Below are 27321 nucleotides of genomic sequence, written 5' to 3' on the forward strand. Positions count from 1 at the left end.
CTTCTTGGTGTCATTTACTCCAATTATAATTTAATTAATCATCTGTGAAACTGCTTATTCAGTATCTACCTTCTGCCGTAGAATTCAGGCTCCATTGTGTCTGCCAGCTCACTCTTAGATCCCCAGCACCTGACACAGTGCCTGGTACATAGTAGCTACCCAAACAATGTGTGAAAAGTGCATTAGGGCATGAGTGAATGAATGAACAGAGATGTTTACAGAATACCCTCAAAGAACCCTTCAAATTATTTTTGGGAACTAGAGATTTTAAGACAGAAGGGGGAAAAAAATCTTTCTACTTTGCAGTTGGTAGATGTTTTTCTCACCTGATGTCACCCACCAGTCCCCCACCTCAGGGGAGCATTAAGGGAATTCAGAGACCTGTGGCACAATGGAGAAGGCTCTGGGAATTCTGTCCCTGCTCTGCCACAAGCTAACCATGTGCCTGTAGGCAAGTCTTTTCTAAGTGATTGGTTCCCACCTGGATAAGGACTATTTCTATGTTGGCTCCAAGGAGGACCATTTCCCTGTCCCAGGCAGAGGGCATCATGGTAGGAACATGTCCTCTGTTATCAGATGGCCCCAGGGTTGATTTGGCAGTTCAGCAGTGTCACTGGGAAACCCCTGTACCCCTTTGATTTGCCATCCTCCGGGTGGTGGCATTTAACCTCACGGTCACAAGATGGCTGCCATGGCACCGGTATTCACTTTCTCACACAATCACATATAGAGGCAAGAAGCCAGGGAATGGCTGGTGGAGGGACAGCCATGGGCAGGGGAGCAGTGGAGTAGGGAGACGGGAAAGCTATTCTTAAAAACCTCTCTCTTTGGACCAAGAAGGAAAACCATTCCTCAGAGGCACTTCTAGCCAATTCCCCTTCAGTCTTACTTGAACTGGATCACACAGTCACTCTTAGCTGCAAGGGAGGCTGGGAGAGGACCTCACCGTGGGGAGAAGGGAATGGCTGTTGGGTGGCAGCCAAAGCGTCTGACACACAAACCCTTCAGTTGGCCCTTGGCAGATACCACTTTATATCGTTAGCTTTCGTGTTCTCAGCACTCACCTTATCATCCAGAAGGGGGACCCCAGGGAGGAAGGGACCAGGCCTCATGGGCTTCAAAGTCTGGTAAGATCTTACATCAGGCTGAACCCAAGTGAAACATGTCAGGAAATTGCTCTTGATTAATGACTCTCCCCCTTTTTACTCTCGTCCTCTCTCCTAGCCAAAATGGTCCCCCCTGTTAGACATAGAGTACCTGTCTCCCACTAAGAAATATGTGTTGTTCTTTCAAATAACCAATGCACACTTTTTTAATGAAACAAAACAAACGTGAAGAAAAGAGGAAAAAAGTCACTGAATGCCACTGCCCAGAAATGATTATTGATGATAATTTGTTGAGCATCCTCCCCCCTCCCTCCTACTCCCTCCACACCCCTTCCTCCTACCAACACCATCACACACAAATGTAGTTTTATAAAAGTGGCTGCGCAGGACACACATTATACTCTCACTGGTGTTTCCATGTTACAATCCTGTCCAGGCCCCGTGCTGTCTGATGGGTTCTGTGGAGCCCCTAATTGCTGGTGTGTGAGTCATTAACTCACGGGCATCTTACTGGTCACTGTTGGATTGAAAACGTGTTCTGTGCGTCCAGGGAGGTCCTAACCCACCACTGCGGGGCAAGGGTGTGGCTCCAGGGCCATGTCCCCATGGCTGACCACAGCTCCCTGACGATGGGGAACCATTGTCAGTGGTCACACAAGCGAGGCACTCAGCACTGACCCTAACCTAGAAACAGTCAGCATATGAATGCCGGCTGTGATCAGAAACACATTTTATAACGTCACCAAGCAGCCCCCAAATCCAGAAATTCAGCTTTTCAACACAGCTCCTGTGATGTTCGTTAGGTAAATGAGCAGATTCTCTGCTCCAGTTCCGAGAACACCCCCTCTCCCTGCCCCATCTTCCTTTCTGTGGCTTCAGCTCTGACTTGCTCCTGGCAGGCAGTGGTCCTCCCACGGCCTCCTGGCCGTCCTGCCCTGCGGCCCCAGGTTACGCCCTCGCCTCAAGAGGACGGACGCACGGGACGGTCAGCCAACTGCACCTCCCCCTCACCAAATACAACAACAACAATAATAATAACAGCAGGACTGATTGAGCGCGTACCATGCCTGGCACTCATCTTTATATAGCACAACTGGAGAGGAGAGTTAGTGTTACCAGGCCCATCTCCGTGGAAAGCTGAGGGAGCTGAAGCGCTAAGCAGTTAAAGAAATTACTCAGTCCCACAGCTCGAGTCTGGCTCCCAAAGCACCCCCTTAATCTAGATCCCTAACAGGACTATGGTGGGGGACAGAGAGACAGCCCCAGTGCAGGAGAAAGGGAAGCAGAGGAGGGGCATTTAGTCCAGCCTGGGGATGACGTGAAAAATCGTGTCTTCTAGCAACTTTGGGCCCTGAAGTTCCCGAGCCTCCGGAAACTGGGAGTAAAACTGTGTGTTGGTGTATTTGTCACAATCTCAGAAGCATCTGTGATTCAAAGAAAGAGAATGGCTGCTGGGCCGGACTATCCTCCGCGGTCCCTTCCCGCTCCTGAGCCTGTGGTTCTGTGACCATATAAGGCCGTGTGCCCATGGGGTCTCACTGCAGTGCAGTGCTGTCCTGCACTGAGAGGGGGAAGCAGAGAGCAAAGAGAGCCCAGGTCCAGGCCTCCTGCAAGGTCCCCAAGGCCCCAAAGACAAGGAGCCGAGGCAGGGGAGCCTGCGGGTCCCCCCTTGTTTGCCTCTCCCCAGAAATCTCAGACCTGCTTTGGGGGGGAGGGGCTTGGGTGCCACCTCCCTCCCTCTCCCCGTTTCCACTTGAGATCTCCTCCCGCAGTTGCGTTGCCAGGTTTCCCGAGTCCAGCTGGTGGCTCCTGTCCAAAGTCAAACACTCAGGGCTGCAGAGTCAGCCCTTGCTTGCTCGCCATGTTTCTTCCGCTCTGGTAGCTTGGTCCACCCCTCAAAGTCCCTGAGTTTGGGGTGGGTGCCATTGCAGCATCTCGCTTGGCTTCCCTTTGCTACCCTGGCTCTGCAGGCGTGAGAAACCTAGTGGATTCCCACCCCACCCCAACACTCACACTCACACACACACACACCCCCGCCTCCGTTAGCGAGCTCCTTGGAGAGGGGTGGGGCTTGTGCATCTGTCTACTCCTGGCTCACGTAGTTATGTCCCACTTTCTCTGAGTACTGTCCAGAGCCCAGCGTTGTGCCAAATAACATGGAGAAGAGGAAGTGAGATGGGTGGGATGTGGTACCTGACCTCCAGGGGCTGACAGGCTGGTGGTAAGGACAGAAAATTAATAAGTCTAGCAGGAGCTGATCTCGGATTATTGTGGTTCTCAAGGTGCAAAGCACGTTTTAGTCACGACTCTATTAGTTGTAAGTGACAGAAACCCAAGTTAAATTAGCTTAGGCAAAAGTAAGAGGGAATTACTGGGCATAGAGATAGGATTAGCTTCAGGTATGACTGGATCCAGGGGCTCAAATGATGACTCTGGGACTTGATTTGACACCCAGATGAAGATCAGTTTATAGGGCTATTGCAGTATGATGACAGAGATGCCACCAACTGTCGCAAAGGTGTCACATGCAGCCTCACTCCTGCTTTCCAAATTCTGGTGTCATGTCCTCCAGGCCTCAGACCTGTCACAAGAGTCCAGATTCCCCTGGGCTACCTCTCCAACCCCTGGCCAGGGGCGACTGGCTGGCTTAGTAAGTAGAGCATGTGACTCTCAATCTCAGGGTCGTGAGTTCAAGCCCCACGTCGGGAGCGGAACCTCCTTAAAATAAATAAATAAATAAAAATAACCCTGACTAGACACCTCTTTTCCTTGCCCCACCCTCCTTGGGCTGATGATATCATAGGACATGTTCTGATGCTCACTTTGTGTGTGAGATCTCTGGATCCTGTGGGAGCCTGGATATAGGGATCTAGGGCAGAAGCAGCCCTGCCTCTCAGCATCTGTCTGGTGGTCATGAATAGGGTCTCAGAATGCCTCTCTGACACCAGCTGTGTGACCTCAGGTAAGTGGCTTAATCTCTCTGAGCTTCGGTTCTCTCATCTGTAAGGAGGTGATAATAGTTTTTATCTCTTAGGATTGTTTTGAAGATTAAATGAGAGAGTATATGTAAAGCACTGAAGGCAGAGTAAACCCTCCAACATCCACTGCTGTTATTTATGTTGTTCCTTGATACCAATGAAGGAAATTATGTTTGGGGGGTTTTGGCTTTAGAATGTGGATATTACTACTCATAGCTACCATTTATTATGTACTTACGATAGGATGGGCACTTTGCATTTATTACAACAGCTCCTCGCAGAGGAGAAACCCAAGACCTGAGGGCTTAAATCCTTTACCAGTGACACCCAGCTCATCAGTGATAAAGCTGGAGTTGTCCACATCTGTCTGGCTCCTGAGCCCAAGGAGTCAGCCTCCCACTGCTCTACTGTCTCTCCGGATGACATGGGGAAATAGAAAATAAAGGGGCCTTAAGTGATACTTTAAAGGATATATGACTCAAATCACTGCTGGGGCGGGGGGGGTTGGGCGGAGAAGATGAGGAAGGAGGCATGAAAGCAATACTAGAAGGACTGACACCAAAAACGTCAGTGTTTTTTTCCTGAGCAGTGAGATTACTAAGAGTATGTTTTGTTTTGTTTTGTTTTCGGTGTTGCTTTATATGGTCCAACTTTTCTTACTTGGTAGTAAGGCCAATATACTTACTACTTGGTAGAGGCCAGTATAAAATTCTACCCTGAAACAGGAAGCCCAATTTTAAGCTACTATAAGCCCATTTGAACAAGTAATGGAACTAATAATCATGACTGGAGCAAGTTTTCCCCATATTGCATCATTTCTGCAAACCTCCCCTGAAGCTTCTTTATCTATGGCTACTCTGGGCACCAGGCTGAGACCTTCCAAGTGGTTTTCTACCCAGTCCAGCCTGAGGACTGAGGTGGGGGTACAAGAGTGAAGTGTACTAGGGGACCCATGCTCTACTCCTGGGCTGAGACGACATTAGGCCAATTACTTAATCTCTATTGGGCTCACTTCCTCTTCTGTCAAATAGGTGTAATAAAAACCTACCCTCCCTGCCTTATTAGGTGCTGTAATGACTGATACTAATGGGTATGAAAAATTATAGTTCCGTCCCTAGTGGGGGCAAATCCTGAAGGCAGCCAAGGTCTAGAGAGTATTCCCAGGAGAGTGGTAAGGCCTGCTGGTCCAGAATGAAGAATGAGAAACACTGCACTGGCTTCTTGGGAGAGTGTATCATGGGGACTCGCAGATCCCAGCTGCCCCCCTCAGGTCACCCAGCGGGTCCCATCCTTGGAGGGGAGTCTGGTCATGGAGCCTGGGTAACAGCGGGCTTTTTTATATAGCTTTTAAGTTGTCTAAAATTTACAGTGTGTGTCTTAACTTACCATGCTTTACTGTTAAGTGCTTCATGTATATGAATTTTTCAACAGTATATTTCCATTTTATCCCTCCCATCCTTTGTGCTATTGTTGCATAAGTTTTAGTTTTATATGTTATAAATATCACAATACCTTTTGTTTAGCCTTTTTTCCTCTCATTGCTTCGGTTTGGATAGTTTCCATTGCTTATTGTTCAAGGTCACTAATCTTCTATGAGTTAATCCCATATGGTGAAATTTTTATCTCAGATATTGTATTTTCATTCTCTAGGTGTTCCATTCTGTTCTTTTTTATGTCTTCCATTTGTCTACTCATTATGTCCATGTTTTTCTTTAACTCATTGAAAATATTTTAAATAGGTGTTTTTAAAGCCTTACTATTAATTCCATCATCTCTGTCACTTCTGAGTCTGCTTCTATTGACTGATTTTTCTCCTGGCTGTGGGTCACACTTTGCTCCTTTGCATAGCTAGGAATTTTGTATTGGATGCTAAGTATTAAAAATATTATATTGTTAAGTGTCTGATTTTGTTGTCCTCATTTAAAGAGTGTTGGACTTTATTCTATCAGGCAATTAAGTTACTTGTGGGTCAGCTTGATGTTTTTGAGTCTAATTTTTAAGCTTTGTCAGGGCAGGTCTAAAGTAGCTTTTACTCTAGGGCCAGTTTAGGCCTACTACTATGGCATGAGCCTTCTAGAGTCTCTGCTGAGTGTCCTCAGTGCTCCACAAGGGCTCTTCACTCTGCCTGGTCAAACTTGCACATCTCCCAGCCTTGGGCGAGCTGGAAGTGTTCAGCTTATAAGCTCCATGATGCTTGCTCCTTGCTGAGCTCATGCAGTCCCACCCTATTCAGCCCAAGACTCAAGGAGATGCCTGTTCATGCATGGGGAGCTTCCTCTCTCTCTCTCTAGTTTTCTCTCTCTGGTGCTTTGCCTCTGGAATCCCAGCTACCTCAGCCTTAACTGAACTTTGATCTTTACCTCATCAACTCAGTAAGACTGCTGTGCTTGCTTGGGCTCTCCCTCCCTGCACTGAGGGCTGGTAAATGCCTCCAGGTGGAAAGCCGTGCCAATCACAGGACTCACCATATTTGTTTCCCTTGTCTCCAGGATCACAGTCTTGTACTGTGTCTGAAACTGCTTGTTTCATATATTTTCTCCAATTTTCTAGTGGAAGCTAGCAATTTCCTTTAAGATCCCTCTGGGGTAGTGCACCGATGATCCAGACTGGGTGTATCCTCCCTCCAGAAACTTGTGCAGAAATGGATTTAGGGTTAAAGAAGTCCATGAAAAGTCAGAAGGGTCATTCTGATCGCTTCTTAGAGAAACCCAGGATAAAGACTCACCACCCAGTATCAAGTCAAATTTTAAAACAAGAATTGTTAGTGTCCATCAACTGGGGGTTGGATAAATAAAATGTGGTATATCCGTACAATGGAATATAATTGGGCAATAAAAAGAAATGGAGTACTGAAAAATGCTATAAAACGATGACTCTTGAAAACACGATGCTAAGTGAAAGAAGCTAGTTATGAAAGACCACATGTTGTATGATTCCATTTATATGATATGTCCAGAATAGGCAAATCTATAGAAATAGAATACAGATTAGTGGTTGCTTATTGAGTGTGGGGGGTGAGGGTGGGGAGTGACTACTAATAGGTAGAGGGTTTCTCTTAGGGGAGGACAAAATGTTCTAAAATTAGACTATAGTGATCACTGCCCAAGCTCGTGAATGGACTGAAAAACATTGACTTGCACACTTTAAGTGGGTGGATTGTATGGTATGTGAATTATATCTCAGTAAACTGTTTTAAAAAAAGAATTGTGAGCCATTTCCTTCTGTGCTGAAGGTAATGAAGGGATGTAAAGGTGCTGTGGTGGGTTGGAAGAGAAGCCTCAGCTCTTAGATGGATGTATGTACATACTGTAAGTAGTATTCAATCCTGAACTGAAAAAATGTGACCTGTGAGGAGTGTGCACGGTTTTCCTGGGGGAGGTGGTGGCTCTCGTTGGACGTTAGTCTTCGAACCCATTCGCTCCCTAATTACTTCAACCGGAAGAGAATTCTTGCCAAGTTTTCATTTTATCACCTCTTCCCAGCCTTCTGTCCTCTCTGGAACCTGGTCAGCAGTGAGCGTGTATTGAGTGACGACTGTCTGCAGGGAGAAGGGACTTCAGGGCACATGGAGCTTTACCCCTGACCTCAGAGGAACCTGAGAACAGGAGAGCAGAGAGTGTCACATGGCCTCGGGGAACTGTGATGTCACCTTTGTGTCCTCTGTGTCACTGTTTAGAACCACCAGAATAAGGGTGACGTGGTAGTCAAATCCCAGCTGAGGATGCAAGAGTATCCTCTGTGGAGTCTACGGTTCATTTTAAATGAGGCCTCTTACCTTCAAGGAGTGTGAGTTTTTTGCGAAAGAAAAATTACTATTCATTTGCAGGCTTCTTGTGGGGGTCTTTTTTTTTTTTTTAAGATCTTATTTATTTGTTTATTTGAGAGATAGAACGGGAGAAAGCGAAGAAGAGGGAGAAGCAGGCTCCCCGCGGACCCCAGGTCATGACCTGAGTGAGCCAAAGGCAAATGCTTAACTGACTGAGCCACCCAGGTGCCCCGCAGGCGTCCTCATCGATATAATTCTAAGTGGAAATTTAGGTTAAGACCCTGAGCTTTGATTAAAAATACTAACAGCTAACATTTATTGAGTGCTTACTGTGTGCCCCTCCTGTTCGAAGCACTTTAAAGTATAATCAGCACCTTGCCGACTGATATTTCTCTCACTATATATAAGGAATGTAAAAAGACTACGTTTCTTTTTGCCACTATTCTGTTTTGTTTTGTTTTGTTTTTTTAAAAGATTTTTTATTTATTTATTCATTAGAGACAGAGAGAGGCAGAAGGAGAAGCAGGCTCCCAAGGAGCAGGGAGCCCGATGCGGGACTCGATCCCAGGACCCTGAGATCATGACCTGAGCCGAAGGCAGACGCTTAACCATCTGAGCCACCCAGGCGCCCTGCCACTATTCTGTTTTTCTGCTAAATTTTCAGTAATTCGGTAGACTCTTCCTTCCACTGAGGAATTCAGCATCCAGGTCGGCCCCAGCCCTCGGCCAGCTAAACCAGGAGGTGGGCCCCAGAGGCTTCACAGGCCTGGTGCTCTTGGTGCCACGTGAGGACAGTGCACTCATCAGATATGGTGTGTGTGCTTTTTCTCTAGGATCATCCACGAAGATGGCTTCTCTGGAGAAGACGTGAAACAGTACAAGCCTGTTGTCTACAGCAACACCATCCAGTCCCTGGCAGCTATCGTCCGGGCCATGGACACTTTGGGCATCGAATATGGTGACAAGGAGAGAAAGGTAGGCTGCTGAGCCCATGGGCACCGTAAGGAGAGGGCCTGTCCTCTTTAAAATGTCGGCTGCCTTACAGGGAACAGGAGAGACCGCTGTCTGTGATAGAAAAGGCTAGTCGCCAACCTGAGCCAGCGCACCAGTCAGCCTGGCAAATTCAGTCAAACGGGTGTAGGTGATGGGCACACCTCCAAAGCAAAGTCGCCAACAAAGACAACAGCCACCAAATGTCAGGGTTTATTTTGCGTATGACAAAGGGTTGGTGATATCCTAAATTGGGACTCCAACGGCATTGTACAAGGACTTGCCCTTGGGCAATTAACTTGAACAGAAGTATTTCTCAAACCAAACGAGCACTACCTGAGCACCATCTCCCCTCCTTAGGAGAGGGTTCCTTGCCTTCTTGGGAGCGGGGTGTAGCCGTTTGATTGTGACTCTTTCCTCCTTTACACCAAGGAATATGTTGTCTGCCTCTCCCAGGTGGGTCTGAAGACCTAAGGGGCTCTCCTTCCTGCAGGAAGTTGATATCCTAGAACAGAGACTGTTTTACTTTTTTTTTTTTTAAGGTTTTCTTTAAATTCCAGTGAGTTAACATACACCATTAATATTCGTTTCAGGTGTACAATTTAGTGATTCAACACTTATATACGAGGGACTGTTTTTCAGTTGGGTTCCCAGGTGTCTGATAAGTGGTGAATGGAGTAAGTGTATAAAAGCCCCTTATTTGCAAACATTTGCATTAACTGTAAGACGGAAGCATATACAGCTACGCTTGGCAAAGCTAAATAAAAGAGAGAGAGAAAGAAGGAAAAACAGACTTAGAGAATTCTATCCAGAAGTGGCTCTTTGTCCCCTGCTGGGACTGTGAATCCCAGCAACCCTTTCCCTCTGTCCTGGACGACAGAGAAGGGGAGCAGACGGGGAGGTCTTTGAGCTCCTGGGCCCCCTCATTGGAGCCTTTGGATAGAGAGAAGTCATCTCTGATTACTGTGTGATTCAGTTGTGCGTTGTATACATAGCCTGTCTTTGCTAAAAAAAATCATCTCCCTCACAGAGAAAAACTATCCTTGCATCTGGGTCTGATGAGGAACCTGTGACCGATAGCTTTAAATGTAAAATTCAATATTTTATGCCCAACATTCTAAGTCTATGGGGCAGAGTCATCCCAGCTCTGGCATGGGCTGCTTTTCCCCTGGGGGATTTGTTGAAGGGAGGTGTGTCCGAGGCCAGCCTGGGCCAGGGAAGCCAGGGCCCCATCATCCACTGCTCCTCTAGGAGGCCGAGTCCAGCAGCTGGTTCTGCAAAGGAAGCTCTTCCCACCCGGGGGACCGGCTTTGGTTTCAGTCACAGAGCCAGGGCCCGTGGGAAGAGGGGCACTGCAAGTGCTTGTCTTATTTCCATTAAGTAGAAACTGACAGCTTCTAGCGGGCCAGGCACTGTGCTGGCTGTTGGGGATCCAGGAATGAACGCAGTGGGGGTGGCGCCCCAAGAAACCAGGCATTCAGCACATACCTACTCACATCATCAGAATCAGCCAAGGTGGTTACAGGGCTCCATTCATTTAAATAATAATAATATGGTGGTAATAGGGAGGGCTGTCATTTACTGAGCTCCTCCTCCCTGCCAGGCACTGTGCTAAGCGTTTTACATATGTTAACTCATTTTAATTAACTCGGGCATGAAAGCCCAGAGCAGGAAACGGGCCTGGGGCAATCTTTAGACAAGGACAGGCCACGGGCCTCTTGGCCAGAGAGAGAGCAAGGTGCCTGGATCTCTGTTCCCCAAATGACAACTACCGTACACAAGGCATATGTGTCCACAGCACGTACCCTCCACACTTACACACACGTACATAGACACATAGCCTATGAGAGCCGCCAGGCGTTTATGTGTTCACTGCTATGGCTGCCTCCCAACCATTTCCTCCCTGAAAACTTCCTGCCCTGATTAAAACCCAGAAAAGACATTATGACTTTGGAATGCTTTCTCCTTCAGTTCTGAAAGCACTACTTCTTCCTGTGGGATTTCTTACCCCGCCCCCGTCCCCCGCCCCCCCACCATTTGATTATCCTGAACAGAGAGGTGATTGCTTGGGAATGGCAAGGAATACGATATATCAAGGACTGTGCTGGGGCCCCCCGGGGCCTCTGTGGCTGTTTTTCTTCTATGGGGTCCCCCCCCCCCCCCCCGTCAAGACCGTCATCAAGTAGGAGGCCAGGGAGGGTACCAATACAGAGGGAGACCAGGAACAGAGTGGAGATGCCCGGCAGAGTCCACTGGACATGGTAGCGTTGGAGCCCAGTCCTGTTACGGTGGGTGGCACCATGGCAGGTGCCCAACCCATCCCGGGGCAGCACAGACTCCTCAGGCACAATCCTCCTGGCTGACAAAGGCCTCCAGGCCCTTGGGCACCTCCTCCCTCTGTTATGGCACCTGTGAGGAGCAGAAAAGGTGACCCAAGACTCAGGCCAAAGTGAGCCAGACAGCTGGGGAAGGTATTTTCAGGAAGCGCGCTGTCATGGATTTGCAGTCTAGGAAGCTGAGTGCAGGGATCCCTATATTAACCTGGTTGGGGGTATAGGGGCAACTACTTCAGACTGAAAGCTTCCGCCAGACCTGGAAGGGACATTTGTGATGAAACTTGACTATAAGAAGGAGCCAGCCATGGGAGCAGATGGGGGACAACGTTTCCAAATAAGCACCAAGGGCCTGAGAGAGGAGTGAGGCTGGCATGTTAGAAGAGAGAAAGCCTGAACCACACCCTGGGAGAGGGGTGGGGCCCTGGGGTACTGGATGCCTTCCAGTCAGGTCTAACTACAGCCAGCCAGATGGTGCCCAGATGCCCTGACCCCAGGGCTGGGTCTCCAATCTCTTTCTCTTTCCTCTCTCAGGACCCAGGAGGGGCCCACCTAGAGGATCTGCTGTTTGGATGTTGTGAAAACTGCCCCATGCAGAGCAGATCCAGATTTGTGTTTTGGCCTTGAAAGACCTCCTTTACTCTCTTGGCTTCTCCACCTCTGCCTCCTTCCCCAATCCATCATGAAACATCTAGAGGAAGACAACCCCACATCCAGAGTCTGCTTGGCCAGCCAGCTTTGCAATCTCCTTACAAAGAAGCATCTAGAGGCTTCCTTGCTGTACCTCATTAGAACAGGGGTCCCTGACTTCTCTTGGTAGCTGGCTCATCACCTATCCTGGCCCCCCAGTGGAAGGAAGAGTGACTGGTTTCCCCTTCAGCCTCTCTGGGCATGAGTCCAAGGCTGAAGAAGCCGCTACATGAGGGCAAGCAGCAGAGATCCCCTTACATCAGTCTGGGGTTTCCACGTCCCATGCCCCAGCCACACCAGACCACAGACCCTCTCCCCAAAGACACACACACTCCTATGCTTCCAGGCCTTGGCTCAGGCCATACCCTCTGCCACCAATGCCCTTCTCCCCTTCTCTTCCTCCTGGAATCCCTCCTGTTGAGTGAGGAAGCCCAGCTTAGCTCCCTTCTCTTCCATGAAGGCCTTCTCTTCCATCCCCTTGACAGCAAAACTCAGCTCAAGGCTTTCCCTCCATTGAGGACTTACTCATACACTGGTATGAATATTGGTCATGTTACTCTTTCCTTAGAGCAGCGACCCTTGCGCTCTAGGGTGATCAAAACCCATTTGAGCAGCTAATGAAAGCAGAAAGCCTTCTCTCCAGAATGGTGCATACATGCACACATCTGGGAAATTTTGCATACAATTTCAGGGGGCTCTGGCACTCATAAAGCCTGGAATAAGAACTCTTTTGTGATTTCAGGTCCTTCTGCACAAGGCCTGTGTCATTCATCTTTTGGTCCCCTCCTCACCCAAACAACCTGCACAGGGCTCAGAATATAGTAGGCCTTCAAAAAAAGTCCCTTGAATGGAATGACATGTCTAACTTCCTTAGCTGTCAGAGAAAAAAGGAAAAGTATCTGTAATTCATCACTAAATGAGCAGATGTTGATTGAATACCTACTATGGCTAGGCTTTGTGCTAAGTATTCAGAGGTATGTGACACAGAGCCTTTAAGGAGTTGATCTTGTTAAAACAGATGAACATATGGGAAGGGGGAAGAAAGAGACAGAGAGGGAAACAAGCCATACGAGACTCTTAACGACAGGGAACACACTGAGGGTTGATGGAGGGAGGTGGGTGGGGGATGGGTTAGATAGATGATGGGTATTAAGGAGGGCACTTGTTGGGATGAGCACTGGGTGCCGTATGTCAGTGATGAATCACTAAATTCTACTCCTGGAACCAATATTACACTATATGTTAACTAACTAGAATTTGGGGGAAAAGGAGTTGATCTCCTTGGGTAGACAGGGCTCACAAGCTGAATGAGCTCAGCCCTCACAAGGTGGTCACTGACCTTGAGGCAGGGGTGTGGCTTGACAAGGGCAGATGTGGGTAAGGAAAAGGACTTGAAGCAGGAAGAACAGGAGTAAAGGCAGTGGGTTGGTAGCGACCAAAACAGATCTGAAGAACGGAGGAGGCCAGTGGCCGGAACAGAGGGTTAGGATATGGTAAGGTGTGGGCAAGTTAGAAGATGCAGTGAGGTCCAGATGGGGTGGGCCTTGGAGGGGGCACTGAGGAGGCTGGGTTTGATCCTGGTGGCAGCAGGCGGCCACTGGTAGGTTTTTGAGCTGGGGAGGGGTGGGATGAAAGTGAGTTTGTTAGAAGACTCTCATGATGGCCCGTGTAGGGGGTGGGGGAACTCGTGGAGGAGGACTGCAGGTGTGGAGGCAGGCTGGGGAGCTGCAGTGAATGACAGGCACGCGGAGCGCGGTCCTCCATGGGGGTTGGAAAGGAAGGGTGGCAAAGGGACGTGTGGTGATGAGAGGGAGACGGGGGCCTGGGGTTGATGGGCTGCTGGGGCAGAAGGGCGAGGATCAGGAGACTGGCTGACTGAGAGCAAGTGAAACCTGGGGCAGCAAGCACGAGGCGGGGCTGGACTGGGCCCAGGGTGCTGAGTCTGCTTGCAGCCTAGTGGGCTGCCTGGTGGGAGTGATCAGCAAGCAGATGGATCAGAGAACTGAGGTTTTAGGAACTAAAGGTAATGATAATAGTGACTTCCGGCCTGTATGTTTCAGGGCCCGGTTTAAACAATTGACATTACTTACTTAATCCTAACAACCACCTGTGCAGTCGGTGCTATGGTTATCCCTCACAAGTGAAAAAAAATGAGGCCAGGAGGCTCAGTGACTTGCCCAAGGTCATGCAGGCAAAATATGTACGTATATGATCTCAATAGGACTCCTATCGAAGCTGTCATCCATGTGATTCAGATCCAGAGCAGAGTCCCACTTAAATAGGCACAGCAAAATCAGGCACAACAGATCTTTAAAGGAATCTCATTCTCTATCCTAAGTCTCTCTAAAAATATGAAAAGGGACCCAAAGGACAACTCCCACTGCTTTTCTCATATATCCTTTTCTGTCGTCTTCCTCTTGTCTGCCCCACCCCTCCTGTCTTGTGCTGCTGTCCCCCAAATTCTGCAGACACCCCCTCTCTACCCCCAGCTTGCCAGTCTTTCCCTTCCTTGGCCTCTTTCTCCTTCTCTCTCCCCCACCTTTTCTCTCCCTCTTTCTTCCTCTCCTCTCTGCCTGTAAGAGGGGTTCCCTCTCTTGCTCTCCTCTCTCCCTTTCTCCATCTGTTCCTCTCCTTCCATCTCTCCTTCCCCCTCCCACCTCCTTTCTCCCACCCTCTTCTCCCCCTCCTTCTCTTCCTCTCTCCCCCTGCTTCCCTCTGCTCTCTCCCTCCTCGCACCCCCCCTCATTATCATGTAAATTGTCTTAACCTTTGGAGCTGAGTCTCTCCCCCTCCCGCTTCCTCGGTTCTCAGCCCAGGGCCTGCATCTGCATCACAAAAGCAGAGAAACTTGTCTGGCAGAACTGGCCCAAACTCAGACATTAGAAGAAAGAAAGGCTGGGGGAAACCGGACAATTACAGGATTAGAAGGTTCACTTGGACCTATGGGGGGATGGGGACACAACCCCGTGTTAATAGATTTTATTACGTACATATAAACATACATAACATTTATGTGCATGTCTGTGTGTACTTACGTATGTAACATACATTGTAAACGAGCGGGGCAGTAGGCAGAAGTAATGCCTTGAACTTGTAGGAGGCTTTATTCAGTTGAAAATACTCTCGTTTTCATTTGTTCACCATCTGTACTGGTGCTTATTTCTCTCATTAAAATAAACCTCTCGAGGACAGAATATAGGTCTTCAGTACAATGCCTGACACAGGAAATATACTGTGTTCATAGCCCAGCTGTACCACCATCTCTATGGCCCTGGGTAAATTATTGAACCTCCTCAATGCTCAGTGTTTGTGTCTTTAAAATGGGCATAATCCCAATACCTTCTTCATTCTTCTGCTGTAAGATTAAATGAGATAATGCATGCAAAGAGCTTAGGATAGTACCTGACACAGAGTTCTCAGCACATCTTAACTCTTGTTCTTTTTGTTGTTGTTGTTTAAAATTATTGATAAGATCTTGATGAATTATCCTCACAGGGGCTTAGTGAGGAGTGGGTACAGTTTTATCTGCATTTTGCATGTTAGAAACAGAGGCACAAGGCACTTAATTGGCTGCACAGGGTCACTGACCTAAACAGGACTGAAGATTGGTTCTGGCTGGTGTGGCTGCCTGGTTCTCCTCTGTCCCCCCAAGGAGCTTTGTTAGAACTGCCCGTCCCCCCCATACACACCCCCCGAGATAATGGCAGCTCTTTGGGGAGGGAGAATCACATTTCACACTTGGTTTCCAGAATGTCATTGGATCTCCTGTGGTAAAAGAAATCTTGACATTTAAGTCACACAGTAGAGCTCAGAACCCTATCTTTTTTTTTTAATCGGAAATATTGTGGCATCTCCACGGCACGTTCACCCTGTAGTTTGCATGAATTCTGAAACGGGCAGAAACAAGGATGCTGTCTGGCCTGTGTCTGCCTGAGTTCCCTGGGGCCTGGAGAAACCTCAGTGGTGGTTGTCAGATCTAATGGGGGCTGGGGGAGGCGACGGATGAAGGCCTCAGTGCACCCGTGCCCAAACCTGAGGCCAGGAAGAGGCTTCCACCGGGCAGCAGCATGGACACCTGCCACGCGCTGCACACCTGGGCTCTCCACAGCTACACCAGCCCAGGCCCGGTCCTGCTCTGACCCTTTGCCTGGCCAGATGGGTAGAGTTGAAAACTCCTCCATTCAAGACCATCTAATTCTACTGCTCCATTTTGCAGATGGGGCGAAATAGGCCCCATCTGGCCCAAACAGGAAAGGGACTTACTCAAGGGATGATGTGGCAGCCCCAGGACTAGAATGTCAGGTTTCTGGAATCACGGTTCACTTCTCTTTCCATCTGACCAGTCTGCCTCAACCTCAAATTACCCAGCCAACGTGGGGCCTCATTTTCTTTCAGTCAGTCGGTCAGTCATTTCACAAATACTTACCAAGCACTCACTTCCTGGCAGACCACGCATAGGACAGCAGGGTTGGATACCAAGATAAAAAGATGTAGGGGCTCCCAAGCTTGGGCAGAGATCATGTTCCTAGGATGAGAAGGTAGACTTTGTGATTTCTAAGGCCTCAAGCAGCTCTGACATTCCAGCTCTGCAGGACTCTATGCAGCCAGGTCAGCTCCCTCCCTGCGGTCCAGAGCCAGATCAGGCCGCAGGCTCCAGCTCTGGGACTGATGCCCATTGTCTAAGCCCTGCCGTAAGGAGCCCCAGATCCGGCCGCTGAAACCTCAGCCCAGGGTTGCAGCACCAGCCTTGTCGGCCTGCATGTTCCCCACATCACTGTGTTCAGTGCAGAGCGAGGGGTCAGTGGATAGACAAGTTCATGAGTGACTCCATTCATCCAGCAGGTGTGTGCCCCCTCGGGCCAAGTGCTGGGCTAGGTGCTAGCGGCATTCCTGTGAACAGGACAGACACAGCCCCTGCCCCGAACAGACACATCTGTGGAGGAGGGAATGAAAGATACAGAACACACTTGTTTCCATGCCTTCTCGACGTCCTCAGAGTTGAGAGCAAAGGTGGCTGGAGCGGTCTCCTGCGGTCCCGCATGGATTCGTCCGTGCGGTTCTGCGGGCAGTGGTGGGTCAGACCCAGTCCCTGCCCCCAAGGGGCACAGGCAGGGAGGGCAGACACTTCAGGAGACGGTGCTTTTTATTTCTGTGGAGGTGCAGCGATACGAGCCCTGAGGCGGGTGGTGATGACGGACGCAGTAACAGTGTCCTACCTCAGCGGCTGTCTGAAGATGACATGAGTCGAGAGGCGCAAGCTCCTAGAGCAGGGCCTGGCACACAGTAGGTGCTCAGGAGAGGTGAAGTAGTATTCGGATCGTGTGCCTTGAAGCAAGGTGACAACTACTCTAGTTTTAAAATGTTGCTTGGGCACGGCAGCTGAAGGGAAGGAGGGAGGCGGGCCTTCTGGGCAGGGTGTGTCAGGAGCTGAGAACACGGAGGGGAACACAGCTTTGGCTTAGGTTCTGTCCTGGTATCAGCTGTTCATCCTAGAGAAACGGTGGGGAAGCCAGAGCAGGCTCGAACAAGCCACTTCACGCATGATTGGCATTTAATGAGGAGATGCTGCTGAGGGGAAGATGAGGTCTCTCAGGCAAGCGTTGGAGTTTGCTAAGGGCTTTGTCTAAAACCTTTTCCTGAATGTTGATAAAATGCTAAGCCATCCCCTGCCTTAGTAGTCTAGTGTTGAGAACACACCACGGGTCTGGCTTGTTGACGGAGGATCACCCTGGACCCTGGGATCCTCTCTGTGGACATGGGGGACTGTGGTCCAGGCCCAGAGATGAAAGACGTTCTTCTGGGAGGCTGGGCTCTCTATGCTGCCCCAGGGCCTTCTGAAGAAGTTGCTTTTGGGACGGAGTTTTTAGAAAACAGTTTGCCTTGGAGAAAGCCCACATTCTTCCTGCCCTGAGGCCCTTGACCCAGAGACACCAGGCCAAGTCTGAACACAATCCCTGAGCTTGTTCTTCAAGAAGCAGGAGGCAGACTGCCATCACAGTTAGGGAGGCATTTGACCTTTTGGATTTCAGGTAGTTGTGTTCTTAACTTGAGTCGGTCACTCCAAGTTTCACTGTGTATTTGGCTGCGAGGAAAAAAAACACCCACCCAACAATGTCCTCAACCATAGGGACAGGCGTTGTCTCGTGGATAGGGAGGCCTGAGCGTCGGCACTCCCAGGGCGCAGCACCGGAGCCCAGCCCCTTGGGGGCTTTCTGGGTGCTGTCAGTTCCAAGATGGCAGGGAACACCTCCTCACGAGGAGTCCAGAGGCAGGTGGAAGAAGCAGAGCCGCCTTTCTTACTTCCGCATTGGCAGTAAGGAGCCGTAGAAAGCAAAACTGTGGCCCTTTCTGCCTTTCCGGTGGGACAGAGAGCAGTTCTGGGAGAGCACAGAGTACCACCCACCACGCTTCGCGCGGACGGCCGTGAGAAGCAGACGGGCCCGTGAAAGCGGCACGCCGAGGTGGTGGGAAACTGTGTGCAAAGCCCGGGGGGGTGGGGGCAGTGGATGATCTGGGGGATGGGGACTCCAAGGTGAACTGTCCTTCCAGGCCATGGCGGCGGCGGGCGGGGGGGGCAGTGCCTAGTTTCTTGTCTGGTTTTTGCCTCTGTCTTAGTCCCACTGTCTTAGTCTCCTCAGGCTGATGTAACAAAAATACCATAGCCTTAAACAATAAAAATGTGTTTCTCACCATTCTGGAGGTTGGGAAGTCCGAGATCAGCAGGTCAGGCCCACCTCCTGGTTCCTGGACAGATGTCTCCTCATTGGGCCCGCACATGGCAGAAGGGTTGGGGGAGCTCTGTGGGCTCACTTGTGTAAGGGCCCTCATCCCATCCGTGGGGGCTCTGCCCTTATGACCTCCTCACCTCTCACAGACCTTGCTCCTAATGTCATTACACTGGAGATTAGGTCTCAACACAGGAATTTGCAGGGCGTCAGGGACACAAACATCCATCTGTAGCACCCATGGAGGCTCAGAAAGTCATTGTTGTCCCCAGGGGCACCAGAGACAAGAAAACTGCTGGTAGCAGGTGAATCCTGGCAGCCTAAAGCTGGTGGCAGAAGTCCGGGGGAAGAACGTCCGTCCGGAGGATCCTGGGGCAGGGCTCCCTGGGGCGAGCACAGTAGTCAGGCACCCTCGGCCCCACCCTTCCCCAGCACCCCAGCTCCTGTGGCTCATCAGGAGTGGCGAGGCCACAGCCAGCCCCAGCCCCCATCGGACCCCGACGTCACTTCTAAGGCATGTCAAGTAGACGGGTGTTAAGGCCGGGCCACTGTGGCCTTCGCACGTTCACATGTTCATTGCCGGTAGAAAGGGGCATGGGATTTTTAAAAGAAAAGGAAAAGGAAGCGTAAATGGGAGAGCCCACAGGAACAAAACGCAGTGAGCCATCAATGAAAGCCACCGGCAATGATGCCTTGCACTTGCACACGTACTCTCTGTCTCTCTCTGTGTCTCCCTCACCCTAGCTTACTCCCCCTCCCTGCAAGCCCCTAATTACTCTGCTCTGACAGTGGGAGAATGTTACAACCATGCAAATAAACATTCCGGAGCATCAGGATTGATGAGGGTCCCCACTAATGGCCCTGCCCGTGGGTGTCCGGGAGGCCCCGTACGTTGCAGCCCTTCCCGTGTCTGCCTGGCTGCCCCACAGCCGGAGCCGTCAGCCTCCTCTTGGCAGAGCCATCCTTGTGGATACCTCCTTCGGACTCAGCGTAGTTGTTTTAAGGGAGCAGGCGAGCTACCAAGGAGACCTCCCAGCCTTGGAAGATGGCAGAGAATGGCTAAGAGAGGCCACTGCCTGGCCGGTGCCATTTTTGTGGGGTTCCTGGCATATTGAAAAATAAAGAATTCCCAAGTCAAGGTCACAAAAGTGTGGTATAGTTTAAATGTCTATGCTTAACAATTAATACCTTGGACCCACGGCAAACACAATGCAATATAGCTGTGCTACCTAAAAATCAGCTACAGGACTTCTAGATTAATTCACAGGGCAGTGCCGGCCGTATGGTCCTGTGGTGGATCACAGGGGAAAGTTTTGTGATGAGTATTGTCACCTTTTACTACCGAGGTCTCTCCCTGACTATGTCTATTACTTCACTTGCTCCAAGCCCCAAAGTTGTGGTTCCTTCCTGGTGACCGCAGGGGAGCGTGTTTGCTAAAATCCAGCTCATTGGTGGGTGGCAGGGACTGAAAAAGGGGTTAGGCTTATTGAGGCAGGAGCACCATGTGGGGGAGACTATGATCATAGGCCAGGTGGGGATGGCCATGTGGTTTCTGGGTCTCTCCCCAGCTCAGAGGCCCTGCTCATTTGGAGGTGGGGGATGGGGGGCAGGAGGTGCGAAGGTAGTACCACACATGTGGGGCTGGGGATGGCTTCCCTGCAAAAACCAGACCCCGTCTGCCCCTTGGACCACCACGTACACATTCACACTGTGCTTGACTCTGTTTCCTCCTCCTTTGTATTACTTGCAAGGCAACCTACAGTGGTCTGGTATCACTGCCAAAAACCCGTCTCCAGACACGTGGGCACTCCTTTGGTCATGAGTATAGATGGCACCATCAAACTGGCTTATGAAAAAAAGTCACCTGGCCCAGGGATTAAGAAGTCTAGAGGTACAGCTGCAGGTGAGGCTTGATTCAGCAGCTCCCATGACATCCCTGGCTTCTCATTTCTCCACTCTGTCCCACTGTGTAGTCTTCACCTTAGGCTCCACAAAATCTCTCTCACCTCGCCTCTCACTGGCTACAGCAGTTAAGTCACTACCTCTTCACACCACACCTGACCTGTGAGCAAGCGTCCTGGGACATACAGAGACAGGGTGCACCTTGCAGGCTCTTCCCTGAACAGCTCCCCATGTCCTGGGAGTCCTTCTCTCTCAGTGGCCCTGTTGGATCACATGCCCATCCCTTAACCACTCCCTGTGACCAGAGTTCACCAGGGCCAGGGCCGGGCTTTGGAGTCAGAGACATGACCTTGAATCTGGGCCCTGCCTTTCACTGCATTGGACTTCAGGCTGGTCACCTGGCTCAGGGCACCTCAGATTCCTCATCTGAAAAGTGAGGATAATAGCACTACCTGCTTACAAAGTTGTTCTGGTTAGAAGAAATAATGCAGATTCAGAGCTAAGCAAGGTGCCTGGCACCTGGTAAGTGCTCCATAAACAACTATTGTTTTCATCCTCCTCTTCCCCCACTTCACTGCCTGTCTGGTGAAGAGCCAGGACCAGAAGCCTGGACATGACAGGTGTTTCAAAATTTGGGTGAAGAGTAGGTGCCAAGGCCTCTGAACTATGCCGGTCAAAGAGGGGGCCTCACCGCCCTCTCCTCCCCCGCCCTGAGGTGACCTGTTTGTTCAGGTTCTGGCTCCAGGCTGGGAGACAGGCGCCTCAGCTCCTGGTCTTGCTGGCTTTGCAGGAGTGGAGCTGAGGAGCACAGCTCCTGAACCAGAGCCCGGCAAGGCCTGAGAGAAGCCAGAAGGAGGGAGAGACAAGGAGAGAAGAGGCAGGGCCACAGAGAGAAGGAGGAGAGGCAGACGGTTCTGGGTGACACTTGCCTGGGAAGCACGTGAGGTGGTTCTTCATGAGTGGAAGGGTTACCCCATCGGGTGTCCCCGAGTCAGTGGGGGGCTTAGCACAATGCCTGGCAGCTGCTTATACTTTTGTGTTAGGGCTGCCTGTGGCCCTGTGAACGCCATTCCCACTCGAGCCCATCCTCAGGCCCTGCAGGTGTAAATGTCTCCTCCCTCTCTGACGTGCCCACGTCTGTCTCTCTTTCCTTCACTCGTCCATCTGTTTGAGAAACGTGTGTTCTGGCCATGTCTGCACTGGCAGTGTGCTGAGCCCTGGGTGAGCAGGAACAGGCAGGGGTGCTGCTGTCCTGGAGCTCAGTCTGGGAAAAGATGGACACCCCTTGGAAACTCTAGAGAGCTGAGCGCATCCTGGCTGCAGGCCCAGCCTGGCCTGTGCTAGAGGACGAGGTGTCTGACAAAGAGCAACAGGGACTGGCATGAGTGAGGCAAACAAGAGCGGGAGAGAAGAGGCAGGACATTGCAGGCAGGTGGAACAGCATGTGCAAAGGCCCTGAGGTGAGGAGTCCTGGCCAAGTGTAAGGGTCTTGAAAAAGGCCAGGGTGGCCGGTGCCCAAAGGTCGAGGGGACAGAAGGGTAAGAGATGAGGCTGAAGAAGGTGCCAGGGGGCCAGCCAGACGAGAGGAGATTCTCAGCCATGGGAGGAATTTTGGCTTCGTTCCCAGCTCAGAAGGAAGCCACTGAAGGTTTTTCCCTGTGGCTGCCAGATGGAGAATGGCACCAGGGAGAGGAGCGGAGAGGCTACCGTGGGCATCCAGGGAGAAAGAGGGACATAGTCTGTCCCAAGAAAGGACTGGGCCTCGCTCTGGGTCTGCCCACCATCCACCTGACATGAGACCCTGTGCCATATTGCCCCACCAGACCATGGACTCCTCCAGGCACACCGCCTGGCTCGGAGCCTACCAGAGACTACAGGGGCCTACTGGGTGAGTGGAGGGAGTTCCCCTCCACCCCTGCAGCTTAACGGATGCAGATGGGAGCCCAGGCCCTGAGCACAAGGACCGCCCTGGCCTCCTCGCTCTGGGTATCCAGGAAGTCCTCGGGGGAACCTCCTTCAGGCTCTGTGCATCCGGAGAGCTGTGGCCTCCCCACCCCAGCCCCTGACTTGAGTCCCTTCTGGATGTTCTGGCCTCCAGTCCCGCAAACCCCTATCCTTGGCCTCAGTTTCCTCATTGGTAAACTAGAGATAGTTCCATAACTATGCTAACAAATAACCACGGACAGGGGACCCTTGCACTGCATTGTGCTCCTTCAAACCCAGCATGAGCGTGTACTTCCACTGACGCCCACAGGCCCTTCTGGCTCAGACAGCGAACTCAGTCACCCATCACAAGTGCTAGCAGACCGCGTTCCCTCCTTCCTCTCTCCCAAGGCAGCCCAGGAGCGGTGGACGGCTTCTTGAGGAGCCGCAGACCAAGAGCATTCACACACCGAGACTGCCCCCCCTCCGGTGTCTCTGGTCCGAGGTCCCCAGGGCGCAGTCCAGAAATAGCTCACTGCCAAATTAGGTCCAGCGTTTCCAGCTCTGTGGGCGCCTCCCCTCCTTTCCCAGCCCTCTGTCTTCCTTCCTTTCTCCTTCCTGGCACACTTCCCTGCATCTTGCCCAGGCCAGCTGGTTCCCCCCGATGACAACTGGCCAAGGAAAGGAAGGAGCTCTCCGGGCCCGGGGAGCCTGCTGGGGGCTCACTGCGGTTTGCAGGCTCTGCGCCTGGCTGCCTGAGTGACGGAGTACCTTGCCTCCCGGATCCTGCCCTCCCCAGGACCAGGTCCAGGGGTTCCGCCCTGCAGCAAGAAGCCTGAGGGGGGTCCCTGACTCTTGTATCCTCCCGTGGAGAATGACCTGCCCCTCCTCAACGTGACGCTCTGGGTGTGGTAGGCAAAGAGCACAGGTTAGGAGTCAGACAGGTACAGGGTCAAAGCTGGATCCTCCTTTCTTGGCTCTGTAATGTCAGGCAGCTTCCTCGTGTACCCTAAACCTCAGTTTTCTCGTCTGTAGAAAGGAAATAATACCAGTGTCTTTCAGGGGCACCTGGCTGGCTCAGTTGGTGGAGTGTGTAACTCTCGATCTGGGGATTGGGAGTTTGAGCCCCAGGTTGGGTGTAGAGATTACTTAAAAATAAAATCTTAAAACAAAACAAACAAAAAACAGTGTATTTCAGTCAGGATATAGGCTTACCTGCTGTAACCAAGACCCCTAAATAACAGTGGCATGGTTAAGAGAAAGGTGTTTCTCTCTTGCCTCAGTCACCCAGATGTGACCCGGGATCAGACCCCTCTGTCCACAACTGAGAGGCTCTGTCACCTTCCCGGTCACTGCTTCCATTTCAGGTCTGAGAGGCTGCTCCAGCCACCCCCTGTAGCCAGCAGCAGGGGGAGAAAAGGAGAGGGGTTGGATTGTTGAAGGCCTTGAGTGCCAGGCCAAGGAGGATAGTTTCTCTGTGGCGTGGGCCCAGAGGTGTCGAGCGGGGAAGAGCCCCTGCCAAGCAGCGTTTTCTCAGCACCGCGTGGGGGGCAGGGCAGCGCACATCCTCCCTGGAACTTGCTTCGTGTTGGTTTGCTTCAGATTCACTTTCATCCATAGCCCAGCAGTTCTCCCCCGACCCCAAGCGTCAGAGTCTCAGAGCCCCGTCCGCCAGCCGCCGTGGGGCCAGCCTCCCTCCACAGCACGGCTCTCTGCCTTGCCCAGCGCCTCCGGCCCCTCCTCAGGGAAGCATCTTGGACCAGCTCTTCCCAGTGCTTCCCTTCATTGGGCCTCCGTGTCCCTTGTGGACGGTAATCACAGCTTTCCTAGTGAGCACTTGCCGTGTATGTACAGTTCCGTGCTGGAAGACTCGTTGACGCTCTGCTAGCCTAGGACTCCTCGGGCATCAGTCCCGTGATGTGATCGTGCAAAACACGCTTGTCTTGGCGTGTAAGTTTGGGAACCTGGACTGCATCTCCTCTCGGGGAAGCAGTGCACATGGCAATGTCAAAGACACTCCGAGCCCTCCAGAGAGGAAGCTTGTTGCTGTGTGTCTCATCCCGAATTTCCCACTGCTTTTTTTTTCCCTTTTTTGAGTCATCCGATGAAGTTATGTAAGCATTGCCTGCAACCTGCGTTCTCGCTCAGGTCCTTCCTTTTACAGAAGGGGAGATGGAGGCACGGTGGGAAGAGAGGCTTGCACGAGGTCACATCACAGGTCACAGGACGTAAGAGCCACACTCCCACCTACCAGTAACTGTTCCAGATCTTCCTTCCCTGGCCCAGAGTCCCTGTCCCATGCCCCCCTTCATATCTGGTCTCCCTCAACACTGGGAGGGCAGGGCCACTGCTGCTTCTGTGGGTGGCACGAGGGACCCCTGTGACTGAGAGTGAAACAGCGAACACTGGACCGGGGATCTCGCTCTTGCCATCCCTGAATTAGAGTGGGTCCAAGGTTATCCCTCTAAGGCCTCCCCCCTCACCTGCCCTCTGCTTGGGCCCAGAAGTGCAGAGAAGGGCAGCCCTGGGCACCTCTGTAAGCTGATAACACTCCCCCTGTGTCTGCACTGTTCTAAGCACTAGTCTCCATGTGGACGCATGTGGTCCTCGTCTTGCCCTTTGGAGGGCATCCTGTTTCTTGGTGGGACCCTGGTTGACACATAGCTTCCATTACTGTCCTCATTCTACAGATGAGAAAACTGAAGTTCGGAGCGAGGAACTAACAGTGAAGCCCAAGGTCACACTGCTGTGGAGCAGGGGCAAACTCAGGCAGTCTGGACCACAGTGTGGGCTTTTCACTAGTGTAACGAGGATGCAGGCCCACGTTCTCCACCTGGGCTTCCTCACCGGGAAGATCACTGGGAGCCACGGTCTGGGGCCAGGCACTGAGCCGTGTACATAGTGATAACCAATGAATCCTGGAAAACCCAGGGAAGAACCAGCCTCAGCTAGCCGTTGACTCTGACGCCATGCCGTGGTCACCCAGCCTGCTGGCAGATGAGGCCGAGGTGCTGACTGAGCAACTCTTCTGCCCCCTTCACTGGTTCCTGGGCCTTGCCAGCCACAGGGGTGAGTGGGTGGAAAGACTGCTCCCGTGTCACCATCCAAAGCATGCCAGGAAGCAAGCCCAGAGCACATCCTTGGGCTCCAAGTTCTAGTTTTCAAGCTGGAAAGGGAAAGGAGAATCAGGCCTCCCCTCTGCAAGGAAAAGTGGGGGAGGTGGGAAAATGCAGCCCCAGTCCTAATCCCACCAGACACCTAGCTCCATAGGGAGAACAGCTGGTGTGGGGTCAGTCTTCCTCACTGTGACCCTGACGTCCGAAGGGGCGGGAGCCCACTCTGCCTGGAATCCCCAGCAGCTCAGCAGGGAAGGCCTGGGGTCTTAATCACGTGAGGGTCCTTCTCAAGCCAGAGGCAAGCCAGAGGCATTTCTCAGCTCATGGCAGAAAAGCCCGGTTCCTAGCCCAGTGCCACTCCCTGCTGGATGTGTGACCTCAGGCAGATCCCTTATCCTGCAGGGCCCTACAGAAGAACCAGATGGCCTCTAAGATCTCCCCTCCACCTCCTCCCCCATGTGAGTTCTATAAATTCTAAACAGTTCTATAAATTCTCCTGGCAGAGCTTAATTGCTAAGGTTAGGTGATTGCCAGCACAAGGCTCTTCCCTTGTATCCAAAAGAGAAAGAACCGCAGTTTCAAAAGCAGGACATGTGTGGAAGTTGAACACTGACTTCTCTCCAGGTGGGAGTTGCTGTTTGTGGCAGACAGAGGCGGCCCTGCCCTGGTGGGGGCTCTCCACAAGCACCCAGGGCCTACAGCTTGGGGTGGGGACCAGGGCGGGGCTGTAAGGATGGGTGAGGTCCCAGCCCCATGGGAGCCCCAGCGTGGACTGGCGTGTATAAGGCACCGAGCCGTGGGGATGAAGCCACTAAGCCAGGCAGAAAAACACTGTCAGGTGTTACCACTGCTGCGTCTGTGTGAAGGGCAACCGTGTTGCGGGGTGGCAGGGGCCGACGAGTGGCCGGGGGAAGCTGTCAGTTTCGGTTTGATCAATCTGGAAGTCTCCCGGGTGGTGGGGAGAGGGAAGGTGGATTTCAGGAGCTGCTTGCTTGACAAGAAGGAGGTGGCAGAGCATACGGCGCAGGCTCAGGGTGGGGGTGTGACGCCAGGGACGCCTCTGGGCATTGTCACAAATACTTTGCACACATGTCATTGATGGACCCACACCCCCAAACCCAGAGCACGTGGGCAGATGTCTCTTGGTGCCATCAGGGCACCTGGAGCTCAGAGCTGTGGGCAGTGCTGCTGCTGAATATCCCTCAGACCCATTTAGTGCCCTGCCCACCCTGCTCAAGCCCCCAAGAGTCTCCTCACCAGCACTCAGCTGCCCCTGCCTCCCCAGAGTCTGTGCTCCGAGCCACAGCCAACGGGAGCTTTTGTACATGCATAGCTGATTTTGTACATGCTTCACAGCCCTCCGTGGCCCTCAAAATAGAGCCCAGCAGCCTTGGGTCTGTGCTCCCGCCACAGGGTCTGCTTCTCATGCCTTAAACGCTGCAACTTCATGGCCCCAGAACCTCTGCAGGAGACGTTCTCTCCCACGCCTGTCCCCCCAACTCATTCCCGCCACCTGTGCCCCACCTCTCTGGACTTGGGCTCTGCTGTCACCTCTGGGAATCCTTGTCTGACCCCCCAGCCCAAGCCAGGCCTTTTGTCCTGATGCTCTCAGCCCTCGGAGCTTACTTCGTGGCCTTGTCACATTTGTAAATGTGTGTGTGTAGAATATTTGACCCCCTGCTAGGCCATAGGGAAGGGACAGTGCCTCTATGACTCCCAAGTGGAGTCAGTACGCAGCACGTAGCACAGCACCTGGCCCAGAGCAGGTAGATGCTCAGTTAAACTCTACTCC

The 27321-nt window shown here is 51.7% G+C and overlaps 1 protein-coding gene across 2 annotated transcripts in view; it reads left to right on the top strand.

The window, feature by feature from the left end:
- GNAO1 (G protein subunit alpha o1) overlaps positions 1-27321 on the top strand; it is a 158527-nt gene that overhangs the window by 77714 nt on the left and 53492 nt on the right. For both annotated transcript variants that reach the window (XM_044911487.1, XM_021705817.1), the window contains exon 3: positions 8684-8825. In XM_044911487.1, coding sequence (XP_044767422.1) covers positions 8684-8825 — 142 coding nt within the window. The remainder of the gene's footprint in view (positions 1-8683; positions 8826-27321) is intronic.

This window comes from Neomonachus schauinslandi, chromosome 16 (assembly GCF_002201575.2).
Source record: "Neomonachus schauinslandi chromosome 16, ASM220157v2, whole genome shotgun sequence".
NCBI lineage: Eukaryota > Metazoa > Chordata > Mammalia > Carnivora > Phocidae > Neomonachus > Neomonachus schauinslandi.